Below are 16,699 nucleotides of genomic sequence, written 5' to 3' on the forward strand. Positions count from 1 at the left end.
TGTAACTGTAGTTCTAGTTCTGCAGGGGCGAAGTCTGAAGTCTGAAGTGTGACACGTGTTGGACCAATCGCTCTGTCCCTCAGAACAGTGATCACCGTGACATTATCTCGTGTAAAGAGTTGACAGCTGCAGTACCGACCTGTGGCCCTTGATGTGGTGTGTGCGTATGGCCACCAGGGCGCGCCACTGGGCCATCCTGGCGCGTTTGTCCAGGTCTTTGGGGCTGTGGGGCTTTTTGGGCAGTTTGGAGAGGCACCAGGAGAGAGACAGCTCCGGATCTTTGGAAGAAGAAGGTTTGAGTTTACGATCGCCTCCCGACACCGACGCCATTTCCAGATGATTCTTCTCCTTTTCTCTTTTAAAAATCTGAGCGAAAAAACAGCAAAGGAGAAATTCAGATCTGTTACTGGGCAAAGGTTTTCTCATTTCTCATTCAAGACTCTTCTTCAGTTGTAGCGAAACGCTGGAGGACACTGCCTTTTATCTGCTGCAGGGAGGAGCAAACTACACTGAAACTAACACCTGTCAGCTTCTGTTTGTGGCTCAGTTTGTGGCTCAGAGTGTGAACTGTGCCTGAGTCAAAACAGAAGTCACTTATGGGGTCACTTTTATCTCGTTAAATTCACAAACGCACAGAGGCTGAGCTACAAGCAGTCGTTGGTTTGTTCATGTGTTTTGAGACCTACAAATACAAACTGAATCTTTGTAACTTGTATTTTGGTCTTTACAAAGAGATGTGTGTTTACTACTGCTAAAAGAACAAAACACAAGTCCAAGTTCTGGCAAAACCACCTCAGAAAAAAGAACAAGATGGTGAAGCTTGAAAACCTGGAGTGTCCAGCAGCACCAGCAGCAGTGTCCAGACTTAAACCCCCTGGAGCTGGTTTGGGATGAACTGGACTGAAGAGTGAAGCGACCGACAAGTGCCACACATTTATGGAAACTTCTGCAACAAACTTGGGAAGAACTTTCTGAACAATATTTGATTTGTGTTGTAAAAGGAACGAGCCACGAGTGAGTTCAGCTGTTACATCTGACAAAGGTCGACACAGTGAGCTAAACAGTGAAAAACTGGAAAAAGTGTAGTGTTCTAAAACTTTTGACCAGGACTGTATATCTTTTTCATTTGTAAAAAAATAAAATAAAAAATTGTAAAACTGAAAAATCTGTTTGTAAAAAGTGATTCACATTTGTGGGTTTTTGTGCATATAATGATTTAGTAACAAGTATTATAATTAATAATCAATAAAGACTTGGCCTTGTAAACATTCATGTTACATCCCTGTCTCGTACCAAACACACACACACCTATGGAACATTAATGAATTGTTTACAAGGTCAGTTCCTTATTTCTCCTGGGTTTTGATTCTCTGTTGTTTACTTACTATATTTTATGTGGTATTTTGTTACAAGTGATTCCTCCTGTGGATCAATAAAGTGTCTAATTATAAAAGTTTAAATAAAAAAATAAATGTATCTATTAACTTGTGACAAAATTTACTTTACAAATGTATGTAAATTATTTTATAAATGTATTAAATTAAAATTTAAATATTTCAAACATAAACTCATGTATTAGTGAATATTATTTGTGTTTTAAAACTGATTAACTGGACAATAAATAGTAAATGGGATCCTTTCATAACCATAATAATTCATTGAAAAAAAAAATGGGAAAAAAAGTGATTCTTAAATGTAAAATGTGCTGGATCAAATTTTTAAATACTTATGATACGAGTCTGGAGTTATTAAACTGGAAAATACTGTGCATTAAGGGCTTTTTTGATAGTTTTTTTTTTTTTTTTTTTTAAAGAATATTGTTGAACACAAATGGGACTCCACACGTACCAGCTGATGCCGCAGTGCCTCCCGGGAAATGGAGTTCCGTTTGCTTCCGTCCGCTCCCGAATCGGGCCTACATCCTGAAAAACACGAATTCTCTCCGTCCTAATGACCGTTCGCACATATAAATCGACAGTGTAACATATTTCCCTGCTGAATATCGTTCTGAGTTACTGTTTTGTCAGTGTTGTGGAGGCACGGGCCGGACTCTTTGGTGAAACAAACTGAAGCTAGCACTTAACGCCATCTTTAGCCAAACAACACACGGGGACGACGAGGGGCGGGAGCACGGGCTGAAGGGCGCGGCGGGCGGGTAACGGCTGGGATTTGTAGTTCAACCCCGCGCAGGCGTAATGCAATGGACGCTTTAAAAAACTACAAACCGTGTGGACATGGGAGAGTGAGATTTGTGGTTTGTAGTTCATTTGACAGGATAAACGTAGGGCAAGTTACAAAAGTAGGACACTGTTTTACATCATTTATAGGTCAAAACGTATTACGAAACAATATATTTCATTACTTAATTGCATTTCTGATGGTAAAACACATATGATTGTACACGTTTATAGCAAAAAATTGACTGACTCAATTGAATGTTTTCAGCTGTTTATCAGTACGTGACCATTTATTTTTTACCATTCAAATAATAAAACCGCCTTATTAAGATTTAAAATGTCGATAAATAAAGTAAAGAATAAATATGACTGTAAACAATGATTTTACACACACACAAACTCATTAAACTCTTATGTTAATTATCTGTCTATAATTTCTCCCTCATAGTGTTAAACAAGAAGAAATGTATATCGGTTGGTATTTTATTTTGTCTGTTCCACCTTGTGATGTCACGTGGTGATACAGGAAGCGCTCCACTGTGTCTTCAAACTCCATACACCTTCATTTGAATCATTTGGATCAGTTCAGACATGGAATTTCTTTACCAATCTCCACTGGACTAAAGAAAAAAGGAGGTGTTCACTTGAAAACGAGCGCTTCATGACATTTTTGCACATCCCTAATGCACAGCGCACTCTGGCGGCCGATGTACAAACGCTTTTTTAGTTTTAAATTACATTTTGGCCATTGTCAGATCATTTTTCTTGCCACATACGACGCTCTAAAGCAAGAAATTATCAGTCGAAGGCTTTTTTTTTTTGGACAAAACATCAATATAATTTTTTTTTAAAAAGCTTTTGGACATTGGCCATCGGTGTGTGCTTTACGTTTTTTTTCCATTTTACACATTAAACGATATTTTTTCAATATTTTTGCACATCCCTAATGCACAGTGCACTCCGACGGCTGAATTCTTAAATGTAACATGTGCTGTATCAAAATTTAAATAAGTGGTACGAGCGTTTTGGGTTTTGGAGATGTAGAAGACTAATAATAAAGAGTTACTCAGATGTGTTAGAATGACAAAAAACACAACTCCAGCTCTGTTAACACGACTTAAAGCTCACAGGAGTCATTTTGCGTAATGTAGAACCTTTAAAATATTACGTTAAATATTAGATTTAACGTAGAGAAAAACAAGAACATGCAAACTCCACACAGAAAGTAATTGAGCAAAGTAACCACAGCACACAGAGTTAAAAACAGTTTTGCTTTAATGATAAATCTGTAACAAGAGCAACTTCCATTCAACATTTTTAATTTTGTCTTTTTTTTTTTTCTTTTTTGCATCAAGACATTTTCATTCCTCGACCTTTAAGTCTGTCCCAGTTAAATAACAAATGATATTTAATAATAATAATAATAACAATACTAACAACGAGCCAGTGTTTGTTTCCATTGTCGTTTTGCTTGAGAATAATTCCTAATACAGCCGTAATAACAAGAGGAAAGCAACGTTTGAATGAGATTATAAAGGTGTAATAAGAACCACACAAGCTGCAGACGCGGGTAGTTTCCCGACAAACATCAGAGCGAAGATTTAAACATTAAAAAAAAAGAACCAAACAAAAGAACAAAAGGAGCTTTGTTTTGTCAAATTAAAGTAGAAATCGGATTAATTAATGACACAAAACAGATGAGCCTCATAAAATGTGTTACAATCAACAATTTGTGTTTAAATGCTTAATGTTCCTGATTTTTAATTTTTTTTTAACATTGGCATTTCGTGTGTTTTATTTTGGCTGAAAAGTGACATACTGTGGCTTTAAATGAACGTAAACCAAGCGGAAGTGTAGTAAAATGGGCTAAAAACAATAGCTGCTAGTGCTGAAGTTTTGTAGCTTAGTGACGATTATCTGAGCTGAAAGTGATCGGACTTAAAAAACACAGAGGAGCAGTTCCGGAACATGTGCGGATGAAACAAAAACACAAACCCCGGGGGATGTTTTTTTTGTTTTTTGTGACTGTAAGACATGATTTTAAAGAGGCGTCCACCTCCTTCGTCGTGGTTTCAGTCTCTTTCGCCGCAGAAAAAAACTTTACAGCTGATTTCAGAAACATTTAAACCACCTTCAAACCCTGAAAATTGGGATACGTACCAAGAAATCTCAGAAATTCTCCCGCTTAACTGTTTTAAACTTCAAATTCTGACTAAACAGAAACCACGAAAAATGTCTTGAACTTGTATTTTTGCACAGCGCTAATGCATAACGCACTCCGACGACCGATGTACAAACACTTTTTTATTTTTAAATTGCGTTTTGGGCGACGAAGGCTTTTTTGCCAAAACGCAATTTTAAATTTTTAAAAAAAGCTTTTGGACATCGGACATTTGAGTGCGCAATGCATTTTTTCCGGCATTCCGACGGCTGATGTACAAAAGCTTTTTTTATGTTTAAATTACGTTACAGGAGTCGTCAGATTTGTTACGTACGGTCGTCCAGAGCAAGAAAAATTATCAGATGAAGGCTTTTTTGCCAAAACGCACTTAAATTTTTTTTTTTTACTTTTGGACATCGGGCATTTCAGTGCACAATGCGTGTTTTTCACTTTTTAATTGTGGATATCGATATTGTATCGGCACATTAAACGATACGATAAATCAATATTTTTGCACATGATTATTTGAGCTGAAAGTGACTAGACTTAAAAAACATGGAGGAGCATTTCCGGAACATGTGCAGATGAAACAAAAACACAACCCCGGAGGATGTTTTTGAGGAAGAAACGACGAAAAGCAAAGCAGAGCCAGTTCTAATATCGGAGATTTAGACCTAAAATGTGACTGTAAGACATGATTTTAAAGAGGCGTCCACCTCCTTCGTCGCGGTTTCAGTCTCTTTCGCCGCAGGAAAAAAAAAACATTACAGCTGATTTCAGTAACATTTAAACCACCTTCAAACCCCGAAAATTGGGATACGTACCAAGAAATCTCAAAACTCTCCCGCTAAAGTGTTTTAAACTTCAAATTCTGACTAAACAGAACCCACGGAAAACATCTAGCGCGTCACACTTGGACTTACTCAGGCCAAAGAAACATGAGAACAGTGTCAGAATAGAACACGAAATTAAAACCAAAACAAAAGTCACAGATCTTCCTCACATTTAAGCCAGCGGAATATTAAAAAACAACAGTAAGGCAGAGTCGACCTCACCTCAATCAAAGACTAGAATTAAATTTTACAGAACGAGGTACAACTGTTTACAAATTTAGGGCAAGAAATTATTAAAGAGGGGGTATTGGACTTCTCCGCAACGTACGCTGCCGTTTTTTCCACTTTCGTTTTGAGTCTCTTCTCGTTTTACTCCCCCAAGTTAAGTCGCTCCCCCTTCAGAGCGGCATCACAACACACGTCGCGTCCCACATCAGGTTTTACGAAGTCGTCGTGTACGGTTTTGTCAAATGAAACTGAAAAACACACGTACAGCAGAGGCGCAAATGCAAAGGAACGGTGATTTAAAAGTAAAAAAAAAAAAACGCACACTAGGGCTCAGGATCACGACCTCGATTCGATACGCTTTTCGATACAGTGAGCTTTCGATTCGATACGGTTCAGTGTAAAAAAGGTTAAATCGTGGCTCTGATACTGAAAGTCTGCAAAGCTTTTGCAAAGTGAACGTGAAAAACAACCATTTTACTCAAAACTGCAAAAATGTCAACACAACTGTCGCTCTTACACAAACGAATTTAGTAAAATATCCCTAAAAATACTTGACGATGTATCGATACAGCAGTCCACGATATCGATATTCAGCACATTAAACAATACGATGCACAAAAGCTTTTTTCATGTTTAAATTACGTTTCAGGCGTGACGAAGGCTTTTTTGCCGAAACACAATTTAAAATTTTTTAAAAAGCTTTTGGACATTGTCTGTTGAAGGGCGCTATACATTTTTTTTCACTTTTAAATTAAATTAAATATATCATGTTTGTATTTTTAAGGAGAGTTTTCGCGCGGGAGCATGGGTGACGTAGGCTTGTGGGCGGAGCCTCGTACGGCTCGGGCCCTGGAAATACACGGACGACTCTAAAACCTCTTGAGGCGGGTTTTTGACGAGGGAACGGCGTCAGAACGCGGGAGAAATCTAAAAAAAGTTGCATGATACCCCCTCTTTAAGTGCAATAACGACATGCACGGCGAAAAAGTGTTAAATGAAGAGTTGAATTCCAAATATTAAACCTGATTTGTGATGATTTCTGTTTTGTTTTGAAAAGTTTCTTACGTTTTTTTTTAGCAAAGTTCTTTATTTGATTATACTGTACAACGTTATGGCAACTTTCAAAATGGCTACCTACATTTCGTTTTCTCACATTTCTTGAAGGGTCGTCAGTGTTTTTACGTTTTCTGCGCTTCAGTAAAAAGCAACGGAACTCAGATTTATTCGGCTTTTTTCTCTCGATTAAAACAAAAAAACAAAACAAACGTACGCTGCAAAAAAAAAAAAAAAAAAAAAAAAAAATCTCTTTAAATCTTCGAGATTTAAAGCCGCACCGTGTAACGTTTCGGGAAGAGCGCGCCTGCCTTCTTTTTGTCGCCGTGGAGATGTTATCGCCTTGTCCGGAATATTTCGCGTTATGGCATTAAACTTAAAGCGTTACCGGGCAGATCTGCGGAAAGGCGGCCCCATTCACGCTACAAACGAACGCATAAAAACACAAAATACACGTAAATGAATAAATACAGTAGAGTTTTATAAGTTTAATGCCACACCGCGGAGCATTAGTTTCCATGGTGACAAGCAGAGGGGACGGACCCGCAACCAGAAAAGTTACGTAGTGTTTCTTTAATGTGGCCTGAACCCAGAAGATTAAACCTGATCTGAAAAGTTTGGACAATTTGTGATTTATTTATTTTATTTTATTTTATTTATTTTTTTAATAACACATTAACCCAGTGTAGTTCTTTCTAAAGGTGAAGAGTCGTGCTTAAAGACACAACAACAGGAGCTGGAATTGAACCGGCAACCTCCTGATCTGTGGGCGTTTGAAAAATCACAAACAGTCGGGTCAAATCGAGGTCGTTTTTCTGGATTCGTGTCACAGAAATTTTGGATTTTTCTTTAAATTTGCCGCGTACATTTCCCCCGCTGCATGACTCTGGTTTAGTCTAGGTCCAGGTCTAGGTCTAGGTCTAAGTGTGGGTCCAGGTCTGGGTCTAGGTCTAGGGTCTGTAGTCTGGTTACGATCCCGGTGTCGCTGCATGGCCTGCTCGTTGGCTGGGTGTAGTAGGGTCTGGTCTCTGGTCTTGTCCTCGGTCTCTGTGGGGTCTCTGTAGTCTGGTTAGGATCCCGGTCTCACTGCACGGCCTGCTCGTTGGAGGGTCTGGTCTCTGGTCTTGTCGTCGGTCTCTGTAGAGGATCTCTGTGGGTCTCTGGGGGGGTCTCGGGGTCCTTGTGGGTCTCTGTGGGGTCTCTGTAGTCTGGTTAGGATCCCGGTCTCACTGGACGGCCTGCTCGTTGGCGGTGCTCCCGGAGTCTTGGGGCTTCATGACGTCGGGCAGCTCTGGGGGGGTGGAGAACGACTCGATTCTGAGCGGCTCAAACGAATCCTCTGAAAAACACACGACAACAAAAAAAAGCACATTTTACAAACAATCCGACAATCTCCACATTTTACACTTCGCAAACGCAGACGCTCTACGCAGGAGGTTCACGTCGACACAAACTCGCTGGACCGTAAACTGGGCTTGAGTCCTGTAGCTCTGCTGAAAATAAGACTCAACAGAATGAGAGCTCCACAGCGCCTCCTCTGGCTGCTCCGCTCTGTGCGACCTCACCTCCTCTACCATAGTTTTCGGACTAAAACTCGCACTTTTTTTCATGGTTTGGGTGTTTCCTGCGACTTATATATTAACATTTTCAGACTGACAGCTGTGAGAGGTTCTAGTCTCGTGTGTGAGGATCTGCTGCTCCTGTTCCTCCTGCACCACTGTCACTTCACTGTACTGTGCATGTCTCCTGCAGAAAGAGCCTCTGTTCTGTCTGGATCATATCAGTCGATCGCACCATTACTTCTGCACCACTCAACTATTTAACATTTAAACTTTAAACTTATAAAAACAAAGACTGAGAGACTGAACACAAACGCTCCCAAAAACAAAATCAGATTCTGCAGATTTACAAACTGCGAGTCGTGAAATCTGCAGCTGAAAACGGAAATGGAGCAGCAGAAAGAAAGTTTGGAGCGACAGAGAAACTTGTGACACCAGGAGGATGCACCATGAAACTTTCCTGAAGTCACTGGATGGATGGACAAAGTCTGGACTTCAGTGACACCGAAACCATCCTGTCGGGATTCAGAAAGACACAAATAATTCTAACTGAACTGAGTCTGACGACAGCAACGCAGAAGAGTTTGCGTCGCGTTTCCCTCCGGAGGTCGAGTTGTTCAGAAGTGACACGAGGATGAAGAATTGAAGTGATTTAGTGATTTGGAGTGAGACGGAGAGTTTGTTAAACTTGTTCTGTTGTTTATAGTTTATCTGAAGAACTGTTCATGTGTGACATTAACAGTCTGTTCTTCTCTTCTGCTGTTTTTACTACAACATCACTTTCATGATGAAATGTCGGTTCCCGGTCTCTGATTTTCTAAAATACATTTCCTCCAAAAGTGCGATTTTTTTTTTTTCTTTTTCATTAAGCATTTTTTGGCTGGTGCAACTTCTGAGTTTTCGCGCGGGAGCATGGGTGACGTAGGCTTGTGGGTGGAGCCTCGTACGGCTCGGGCCCTGGAGATGCACGGACGACTCTAAAACCTCTTGAGGCGGGTTTTTGACGAGGGAACGGCGTCAGAACGCGGGAGAAATCTAAAAAAAGTTGCATGATACCCCCTCTTTAAGTGCAATAACGACATGCACGGCGAAAAAGTGTTAAATGAAGAGTTGAATTCCAAATATTAAACCTGATTTGTGATGATTTTTGTTTTGTTTTGACAAGTTTCTTACGTGTTTTTTTTAGCAAAGTTCTTCTTTATTTATTTGATTATACTGTACAACGTTATGGCAACTTTCAAAATGGCTACCTACATTTCGTTTTCTCACATTTCTCGAAGGGTCGTCAGTGTTTTTACGTTTTCTGCGCTTTGGTAAAAAGCAACGGAACTCAGATTTATTCGGCTTTTTTCTCTCGATTAAAACAAAAAAACAAAACAAATGTACGCCACAAAAAAAAGCATCGTCTCTGGGATTTAAAGCTGCACCGTGCAACGTTTCGGGAAGAGCGCGCCCGCCTTCTTTTTGTCGCCGTGGAGATGTTGTCACCTTGCCCGGAATATTTCGCGCTATGGCATTAAACTTAAAGCGTTACCGGGCAGATCTGCGGAAAGGCAGTCCCATTCACGCTACGAACGAACGCATAAAAACACAAAACACACGTAAATTAATATACAGTAGTTTTTCTTGAAGGGTCGTCAGTGTTTTTACGTTTTCTGCGCTTCGGTAAAAAGCAACGGAACTCAAATTTATTCAGCTTTTTTCTCTCGATTAAAAAAAAAAAAGAAAATTAAACAAATGTATGCTGCAAAAAAAAGGATCGTCTCTGAGATTTAAAGCCACACTGTGTAACGTTTCTGGAAGGGAAAGCGATTCTTTTCTTTTTCATTACTCATTTTTTGCCTGGTGCGACTTCTTGTCCGAAAAATACGGTAAATACTTTGTTATTTGTTTAAAATTCTTGTTTCCTCCACACCACAGATACACCTCCCCCCTCACCTCCGCTCCTGAAGGCCAGTCCGACTGTAGCAGGAGCCTGGGGTCGAGCCGTTTGGTTTGTGAAGCCGCAGTTTCCCAAAGTCTGAGAGTCGTTCAACAAAACATCGTCCTGAAACAGAAACACTTTCAATAAACTTTAAATACACTTTAAGCACATTTTAAATAAACTTCAGTTCTACCTAAATGTCATAATCCTGGTTTGAGATGCACAAAATCAAATCAAAATCAAGTCTAAATCGCTCTGGTCAAACGTCGTCTGCAGAGAACGTTGCTTTTTCTTGAGTCGTTTTATCAGTTTGCGCTGGAGCGAGACTCTGAACACATCACTAATGTTTTGTTGTTAGAGCAATTTGTTTTTTTTTAAATAACCTGTTCAGATCTTCTTGCTCTGATCCTGGTTTAGATCCAGTTTGTGGTTCCTGTTTCAGACTTGCTCACGTTTTAGTGTCAATTCAGTCCCAGTTTCAGACCTGGTTTAGTCCTGCTTTAGTCCCCGTTTCAGACCTGGTTCAGACCTGGTTTAGTCCCTGTTTCAATCCAGGTTTAGTCCCTGTTTCAATCGTGGTTTAGTCCCTGTTTCAATCGTGGTTTAGTCCCTGTTTCAGACCTGGTTTAGTCCCTGTTTCAGACCTGGTTCAGACCTGGTTTAGTCCAGGTTTAGTACAGGTTTTGTCCCTGTTTCAGACCTGGTTTAGTCCCCGGTTCAGACCCGGTTCAGACCCGGTTCAGACCCGGTTCAGACCCCGGTTCAGTCCCTGGTTCAGTCCCTGGTTCAGTCCCTGGTTCAGTCCCTGTGTCAGGCCTGGTTCGGCCAGGTTTAGTCCAGGGTAAATCCCTGTTTCAGACCTGTTTCAGTCTCACCTTGTAGAGCCTCTGGTCCTCCGGCGCCCTCTTCAGGATTCCCTCCACGATGCGTTTGAGTTCGTAGACGGTGGTGGATTCTTTGGCGTCGGTGAAGATGGTCGTCTTATGACGTCGGATCATTAGAAACACGTCCTGAAACAGACCAGCAGGGGGCGCTGGGTCAGAGGCTTTACCAGAGAGCGGGACGGGACCAGGCTCTGGTCCACGTTCAAATCCACGTCTTTACATTTGGTTTGGAATTACAAACGATTAAACCTTTTCAGAAACGTCAAAAAACAGAAACTAAATCATATTTAAAAGTAGCAGAGGAATTTTCTCAAGTCACAAACCTTTTCTGAATGTGTTCAGAACAAACTGGAGCTGGATCAGAACAAGCAGAAGACAGAGAGACTAGAATACACACATGGACCTGGTATGGACCTGGTTTAGACCTGGTATAAATAAAAGGCAAAAATTGTCTCATTTGAACATTAAATGGTAGAATTTTCTTTTCTGTTTCCATGTGTCCTTATATCTGTGTAATCCTCAGTGGTCCAGGACTAAATCAGGTCTAAATCGGGTCTAAACTGGGTCTAAACCAGGCATAAACTGGGTCTAAACCAGGACTGAACTAGGTCTAAAACAGGACTAGACCAGGGCTAAAACCTGAATTAAACAAGGACTAAACCAGGTCCAAACCAGGTCTAAAAACAGGTCTAAACCAGGACTAAACCAAGATTAATCCAGTTTTAAGGAAATGGTCTAAACCAGGTCTAAACCAGGTCCAAACCAGGTCCATGTGTGTATTCTAGTTTCTGTGTCTTATATTTGTTCTGGTCCAGTTCCAGATCGTTCTAAACACATTCAGGAAACGTTCTGCTCCTTCGTGTCAGTGGGACTTTTTTAGGATCGATTCCTGCAGAAAACGAGAATCATGTTGTGGTATCGATTAGAATCTGATTTCCGATACTTTTGAAAAACCTAAATGGTCTAGTTTTTTCTCTGTGTTCATTGGTATTACACATACATCTGTTTATTCACCACTTCACCACAGTCACAAAGGGAAATTTCTGGTGAAACATTTGGGAAGTGACACTGAACAAGTTCTGCTTCTGCTTCTAGAACTGCTCCAAAAACAACTCGATAAATTAAACTATTTAAAAAAAAAAAAGTCTTAAATCACACAAACTGACTCCTGTGAACTTTACGTCTAATGTCCTAATGTGGTTTCCTCCTCAAAAACAGAGCTGGACTTGTGTTTTGTTTCAACCCTGCAGATTATTTAGGCTCAATTCTTCTCTTAAACACTTTGTTCCACCTTGTCAAGCCATGTGACAATACAAGAAGTGCTCCACTGTGTTTTTAAACTCCACACACCTTCACTTGAAACACACAACTTTTAAAATAGTTGAATCTTTTTGAGAGTTATTTTTGGAGCGTATGAGCTGAAATCTGTAATCTGTCATTTAGGGTTGACAAAAGTATCGGTAATCAGATCCTAATCAATACTACAACGACTATTTAAAAAAACGATATATTTCAAAACGATTCGATATGTTTAAAGAAAAAATTAAGTCTAAATCATGTCTGTGACACTAAACGTCTTTGTTAAATCACTTCTTCTTGTACAAAGTTCAAATGAAACACAAATATTTTAATCGTCAAAACTGTGAAAATCTTAAATGTGTCGCAAAAACGAGTTTCCTTCCTCTGAACAAACAACAAAACTGGAACTGGAACTAAATCATTTAGTAAAATAAAGTAAAAAATACTCTTGGTGATATATCGATACAACAGCCCATGATAACGATACTAGGGATGGGCATTCGATGAAATTTTCTTAATCGATCATCGGAAGAATTAACGATTGATTATCGATTAATCATTAACGCTTTTATATTAAAATGATCATCATTATTATTACTAGCTGCACTACTAATCTGCATAAATAAATTCAACTTTATGACATATAAACCGTAACCACTCTAGAGCCACATTAATCCGTTTGACATTATAATGTGTTTAATTCAGTTTTGCGCAAATCTCACAGAAACAAAACTTAAAACCACATCACTAATTTGCATAAACTCAGCGAAGATAAAACCACAGCTCTTGTGTCGCTGATGCGGTCAATTTCTGTCAGATTAAAAGACATGACTCAGGTGAATACAGGTTAGTGTGACCATATTTGCGTTTGTCAAAACCAGGACACCGTACGGGGGGAGGGAGGTGGGCACTCGTCATCGACATTGCGCGACTCTCACCTGGCAAAACTTTTTCCCTCTGGACACCGAACCATATGTTCCTGCTTTATACACTGTGTACACGGCCTCACACTTGTCCCGAATGCAATGGAAAGTGTGGATTTTCTTGTACAAGTCATAACCCTGACCCTGACCGACCGTTTGTGTTTGCTTGCTCCTTCTGAGTGCAGAGAGACACATGTACGGACCTGTTTGGTGACGCTACGCACAGCAACTTACATTCGGTTTGTCGATTAAAATTAACGTAATCGATGAAATTCTTATTTCTAATCATGCCCATCCCTAATCGATAATGAATCATCATTAAACATCATCAACCTTAAACGATACAATATCTCTAAGGTGACCAGACGTCCCCGTTTCCCCGGGACAGTCCCAGTTTTGAGCCTTGTAGTCCTGGTTCAGTCCTGGTCCAGTCCTGGTTCAGTCCTGCATCTCAGTTTAAGTCACGGAAACGGATGTTGAATAGTTTTTTCAGTTTACAATTTTGTGTTTAAATGAAAAATGGAAAAAACTTAAAGGCCATTTCCCGTTCAAGTGACTTAAACTGTGATGCCGGACTGAACCAGACCAGGACCAGACCAGGACTGAGTCCGAGGCCAGGACCAGGACTGAAACCGGGACTGAGAGCAGGACTTAGACCAGTTCAGTCCTGGTTCAGTCCTGGTTCAGTCTGGCATATCAGTTTAAGTCATGAAAATGGTCTACTAGGACTAAAACCAGAACCAGACTGGGACTGTGACCAGGATTTAGACCGGGACCAGGACTGAGACCAGACCAGGACCAGACCGTGATTGAGACCAGGACTGAAACCTGGACCAGACCGGGACCAGACCAGGACTGAGACCCGGACTGAGACTGGGGACCAGACCAGGACTGAAAACGGTTTAGTCCTGGTTCAGTCCGTTATCTGTTTTTTCCATTTTTCATTTAAACACAAAATCGAAAACTGAAAAATCGAATCTTTATCTGTTTTTTCATTTTGGTTTTGGAGACAAATAATGAAGAAAATTGTTGTTGTTTTTTTCATATCGAAAAATGAATGAACAAATGACACACGGATCGTTTAGTGCCTCTGTGTGTTTGTTTAGAGTCTCTGTGTTTGTTTAGAGTCTTGTGTGTTTGTTTAGAGTCTCTGTGTGTTTGTTTAGAGTCTCTGTGTGTTTGTTTAGAGTCTCTGTGTGTTTGTTTAGTGCCTCTGTGTGTTTGTTTAGAGTCTCTGTGTGTTTGTTTAGAGTCTCTGTGTGTTTGTTTAGTGCCTCTGTGTGTTTGTGTGTTTGTTTAGAGTCTCTGTGTGTTTGTTTAGAGTCTCTGTGTGTTTGTTTAGAGTCTCTGTGTGTTTGTTTAGAGTCTCTGTCTTCCTCTCTGAGCCGCTGCAGAGGTTTTAAACAGACTGCGACAGCTGCAGCTTTAGCCTCGTTTAGCGACTCCACCACAAACTACAACACAAACCCCGGACACACGACACACACCCCGGACACACGACACCACCACCCCGGACACACGACACACGGACACACGACACACGACACACCGGACACACGACACCACCACCCCGGACACACACGACACACACCCCGGGACACACGACACCACACCCCGGACACACGACACCACACACACCCGGACACACGACACACCACACCCCGGACACACGACACACACCCGGACACACGACGGACACACACCCCGACACACGACACCACACCCCGGACACACGACACACACCCCGGACACACGACACACACACCACCACACACGACACACACACACAACACACCACGGACACACGACACACCCCCGGACACACGACAACACACACACACGACACACACAGACACACGACACACGACACACACCCCACACACACACACACGACAACACACACCCCGGACACACGACAACACACACCCCGGACACACGACACACACACCCCGGACACACACACACCACCGGACACACAAACACACACCCCGGACACACACAACCACCGGACACACACAGACACACACACACACACACACACCCGGACACACGACACACACACACACACCCCGGACACACACACACACGACACACACACACACACACACACCCCGGACACCACACACACACCCGGACACACACACCGGACACACAACACCACACCCCGGACACACAACACACACCACACACCGGACACACGACAGACACACGACAACACACACCCCGGACACACAACACCACACACCATGGACACACAACACACACCCCGGACACACAACACACCGGACACACAACACACACCCCGGACACACACACCACACACCCCGGACACACGACAGACACACGACAACACACACCCCGGACACACAACACCACCACCATGGACACACAACAACACACACCCCGGACACACACCCCCGGCTCCCCGCTCTGACTCTGCTCTCATATTCAGCTCGAACACACTTTGACTCTGTTAGCCGCTGCTACAAGACAACTTTAGCTTAGCCTGTTAGCTCGGCACCGCTAACATCGTGAAAATCAACAAACTGCGGCGGTGATTCTGTTTATCCGCTAAATGATGCGGCTGTTCCAAGGTTTATGCGCCGCATGTCGCGTCGTGTTTGTGCCTCGTGTTTGTGCTGGAGAGTTTACGGAGCGGCTCACACTTTGGGCCAGCGTCGAGCCGCGTTAGCCGCATTAGCCAAACAAAGACTCGGCGCAGAAATGTTGGTTTTGCGGTTAAAGTTTGCGGTTTTGAGAGTCGTGTGCGCGGGTGTGCGTGTGCCCGGGCGCCGCGGGGCAGGAGAAGCCGCGGTGTGGGGTAAAAGGGGCAGAAGTGGTGTGTTTTGGGGGCTGTACTCACCATGACCGCGGTTTGTGTTGGAAAAAAGCGACAGAAGCTAAAGCAGCGCGCAGGCGCAGTGCGCAGAGCGAGCGGAGGGGGGCGCTGTTTACACGAGCGAAGGACCCGGATGTGTGGAGTTTAGATTTAACCCGCACTCAGTGTTGGGAAGGTTCTCAAAAAAAAAAAAAAACGAAATCCAACAATATTTTCAAACGACAAAACAGGTCCAAAATAAATAAGCAGTTAAAACTTACAATATCTATAAAAAGTACAGTATAGATTCATTTAATTTATGACATAATTTGTTTGGGGTTTTTTTGTTTTGTTTTTTGTTTAGTTTTGGTTTCATTCCCTCTGCTCCCCTGTATGATAATTTGCAAACCATGTTTATGTGTGTTTATGTGAGTTTATGTGTGTTTATGTGAGTTTATGTGTGTTTATGTGTGTTTATGTGTGTGTTTATGTGTGTTTATGTGTGTTTATGTGTGTTTATGTGAGTTTATGTGTGTTTATGTGTGTTTATGTGTGTTTATGTGTGTTTATGTGTGTTATGTGTGTGTATGTGTGTTTTATGTGTTTGTGTGTTTATGTGTGTTTATGTATGTTTATGTGTGTTTATGTGTGTTTATGTGTGTTTATGTGTGTTTATGTGTGTGTATGTAAGTTTATGTGTGTTTATGTGTGTGTTTATGTATGTTTATGTGAGTTTATGTGTGTTTATGTGTGTGTTTATGTGAGTTTATGTGTGTGTATGTGTGTGTTTATGTATGTTTATGTGAGTTTATGTGTGTGTATGTGTGTGTTTATGTATGT

General features: G+C 41.5%; 2 protein-coding genes across 5 annotated transcripts in view; both read right to left on the reverse strand.

The window, feature by feature from the left end:
* Positions 1-2,150, reverse strand: part of armc5 (armadillo repeat containing 5) — a 21,705-nt gene extending 19,555 nt beyond the window's left edge. For all 4 annotated transcript variants that reach the window (XR_008631820.1, XR_008631819.1, XR_008631818.1 and 1 more), the window contains exons 1-2: positions 1,849-2,150; positions 140-366 (exon numbers count right to left, since the gene is read on the reverse strand). Coding sequence is in view for 1 of the 4 variants with exons in the window: in XM_055150971.1 (XP_055006946.1) it covers positions 140-330 (191 nt within the window). In the remaining 3 variants the exon portion in view is untranslated. The remainder of the gene's footprint in view (positions 1-139; positions 367-1,848) is intronic.
* A 1,284-nt stretch (positions 2,151-3,434) lies between these two features.
* elob (elongin B) lies at positions 3,435-16,022 on the reverse strand. Its single transcript, XM_020939364.2, has 4 exons — positions 15,905-16,022; positions 10,811-10,945; positions 9,950-10,058; positions 3,435-7,791 (listed from the first exon to the last, which is right to left on the reverse strand). The coding sequence occupies exons 1-4, from the start codon at positions 15,905-15,907 to the stop codon at positions 7,679-7,681; spliced, it is 360 nt and encodes a 119-aa protein (XP_020795023.1). The 5' UTR covers positions 15,908-16,022; the 3' UTR covers positions 3,435-7,678.
* Between the last annotated feature and the right edge of the window lie 677 nt (positions 16,023-16,699).

The sequence above is a fragment of the Boleophthalmus pectinirostris genome, unplaced genomic scaffold (assembly GCF_026225935.1).
Source record: "Boleophthalmus pectinirostris isolate CB_2022bp ecotype Guang Dong unplaced genomic scaffold, ASM2622593v1 HiC_scaffold_15, whole genome shotgun sequence".
Taxonomy (NCBI): domain Eukaryota; kingdom Metazoa; phylum Chordata; class Actinopteri; order Gobiiformes; family Gobiidae; genus Boleophthalmus; species Boleophthalmus pectinirostris.

Coding starts and splice junctions, on each gene's coding strand:
- elob (XM_020939364.2), bottom strand. Junction 10,059..10,810: donor AGGACCAGAGGCTCTACAAG/GTGAGACTGAAA, acceptor TTTCTGTTTCAG/GACGATGTTTTGTTGAACGA. Junction 7,792..9,949: donor ACTGGCCTTCAGGAGCGGAG/GTGAGGGGGGAG, acceptor TGTGTTTTTCAG/AGGATTCGTTTGAGCCGCTC.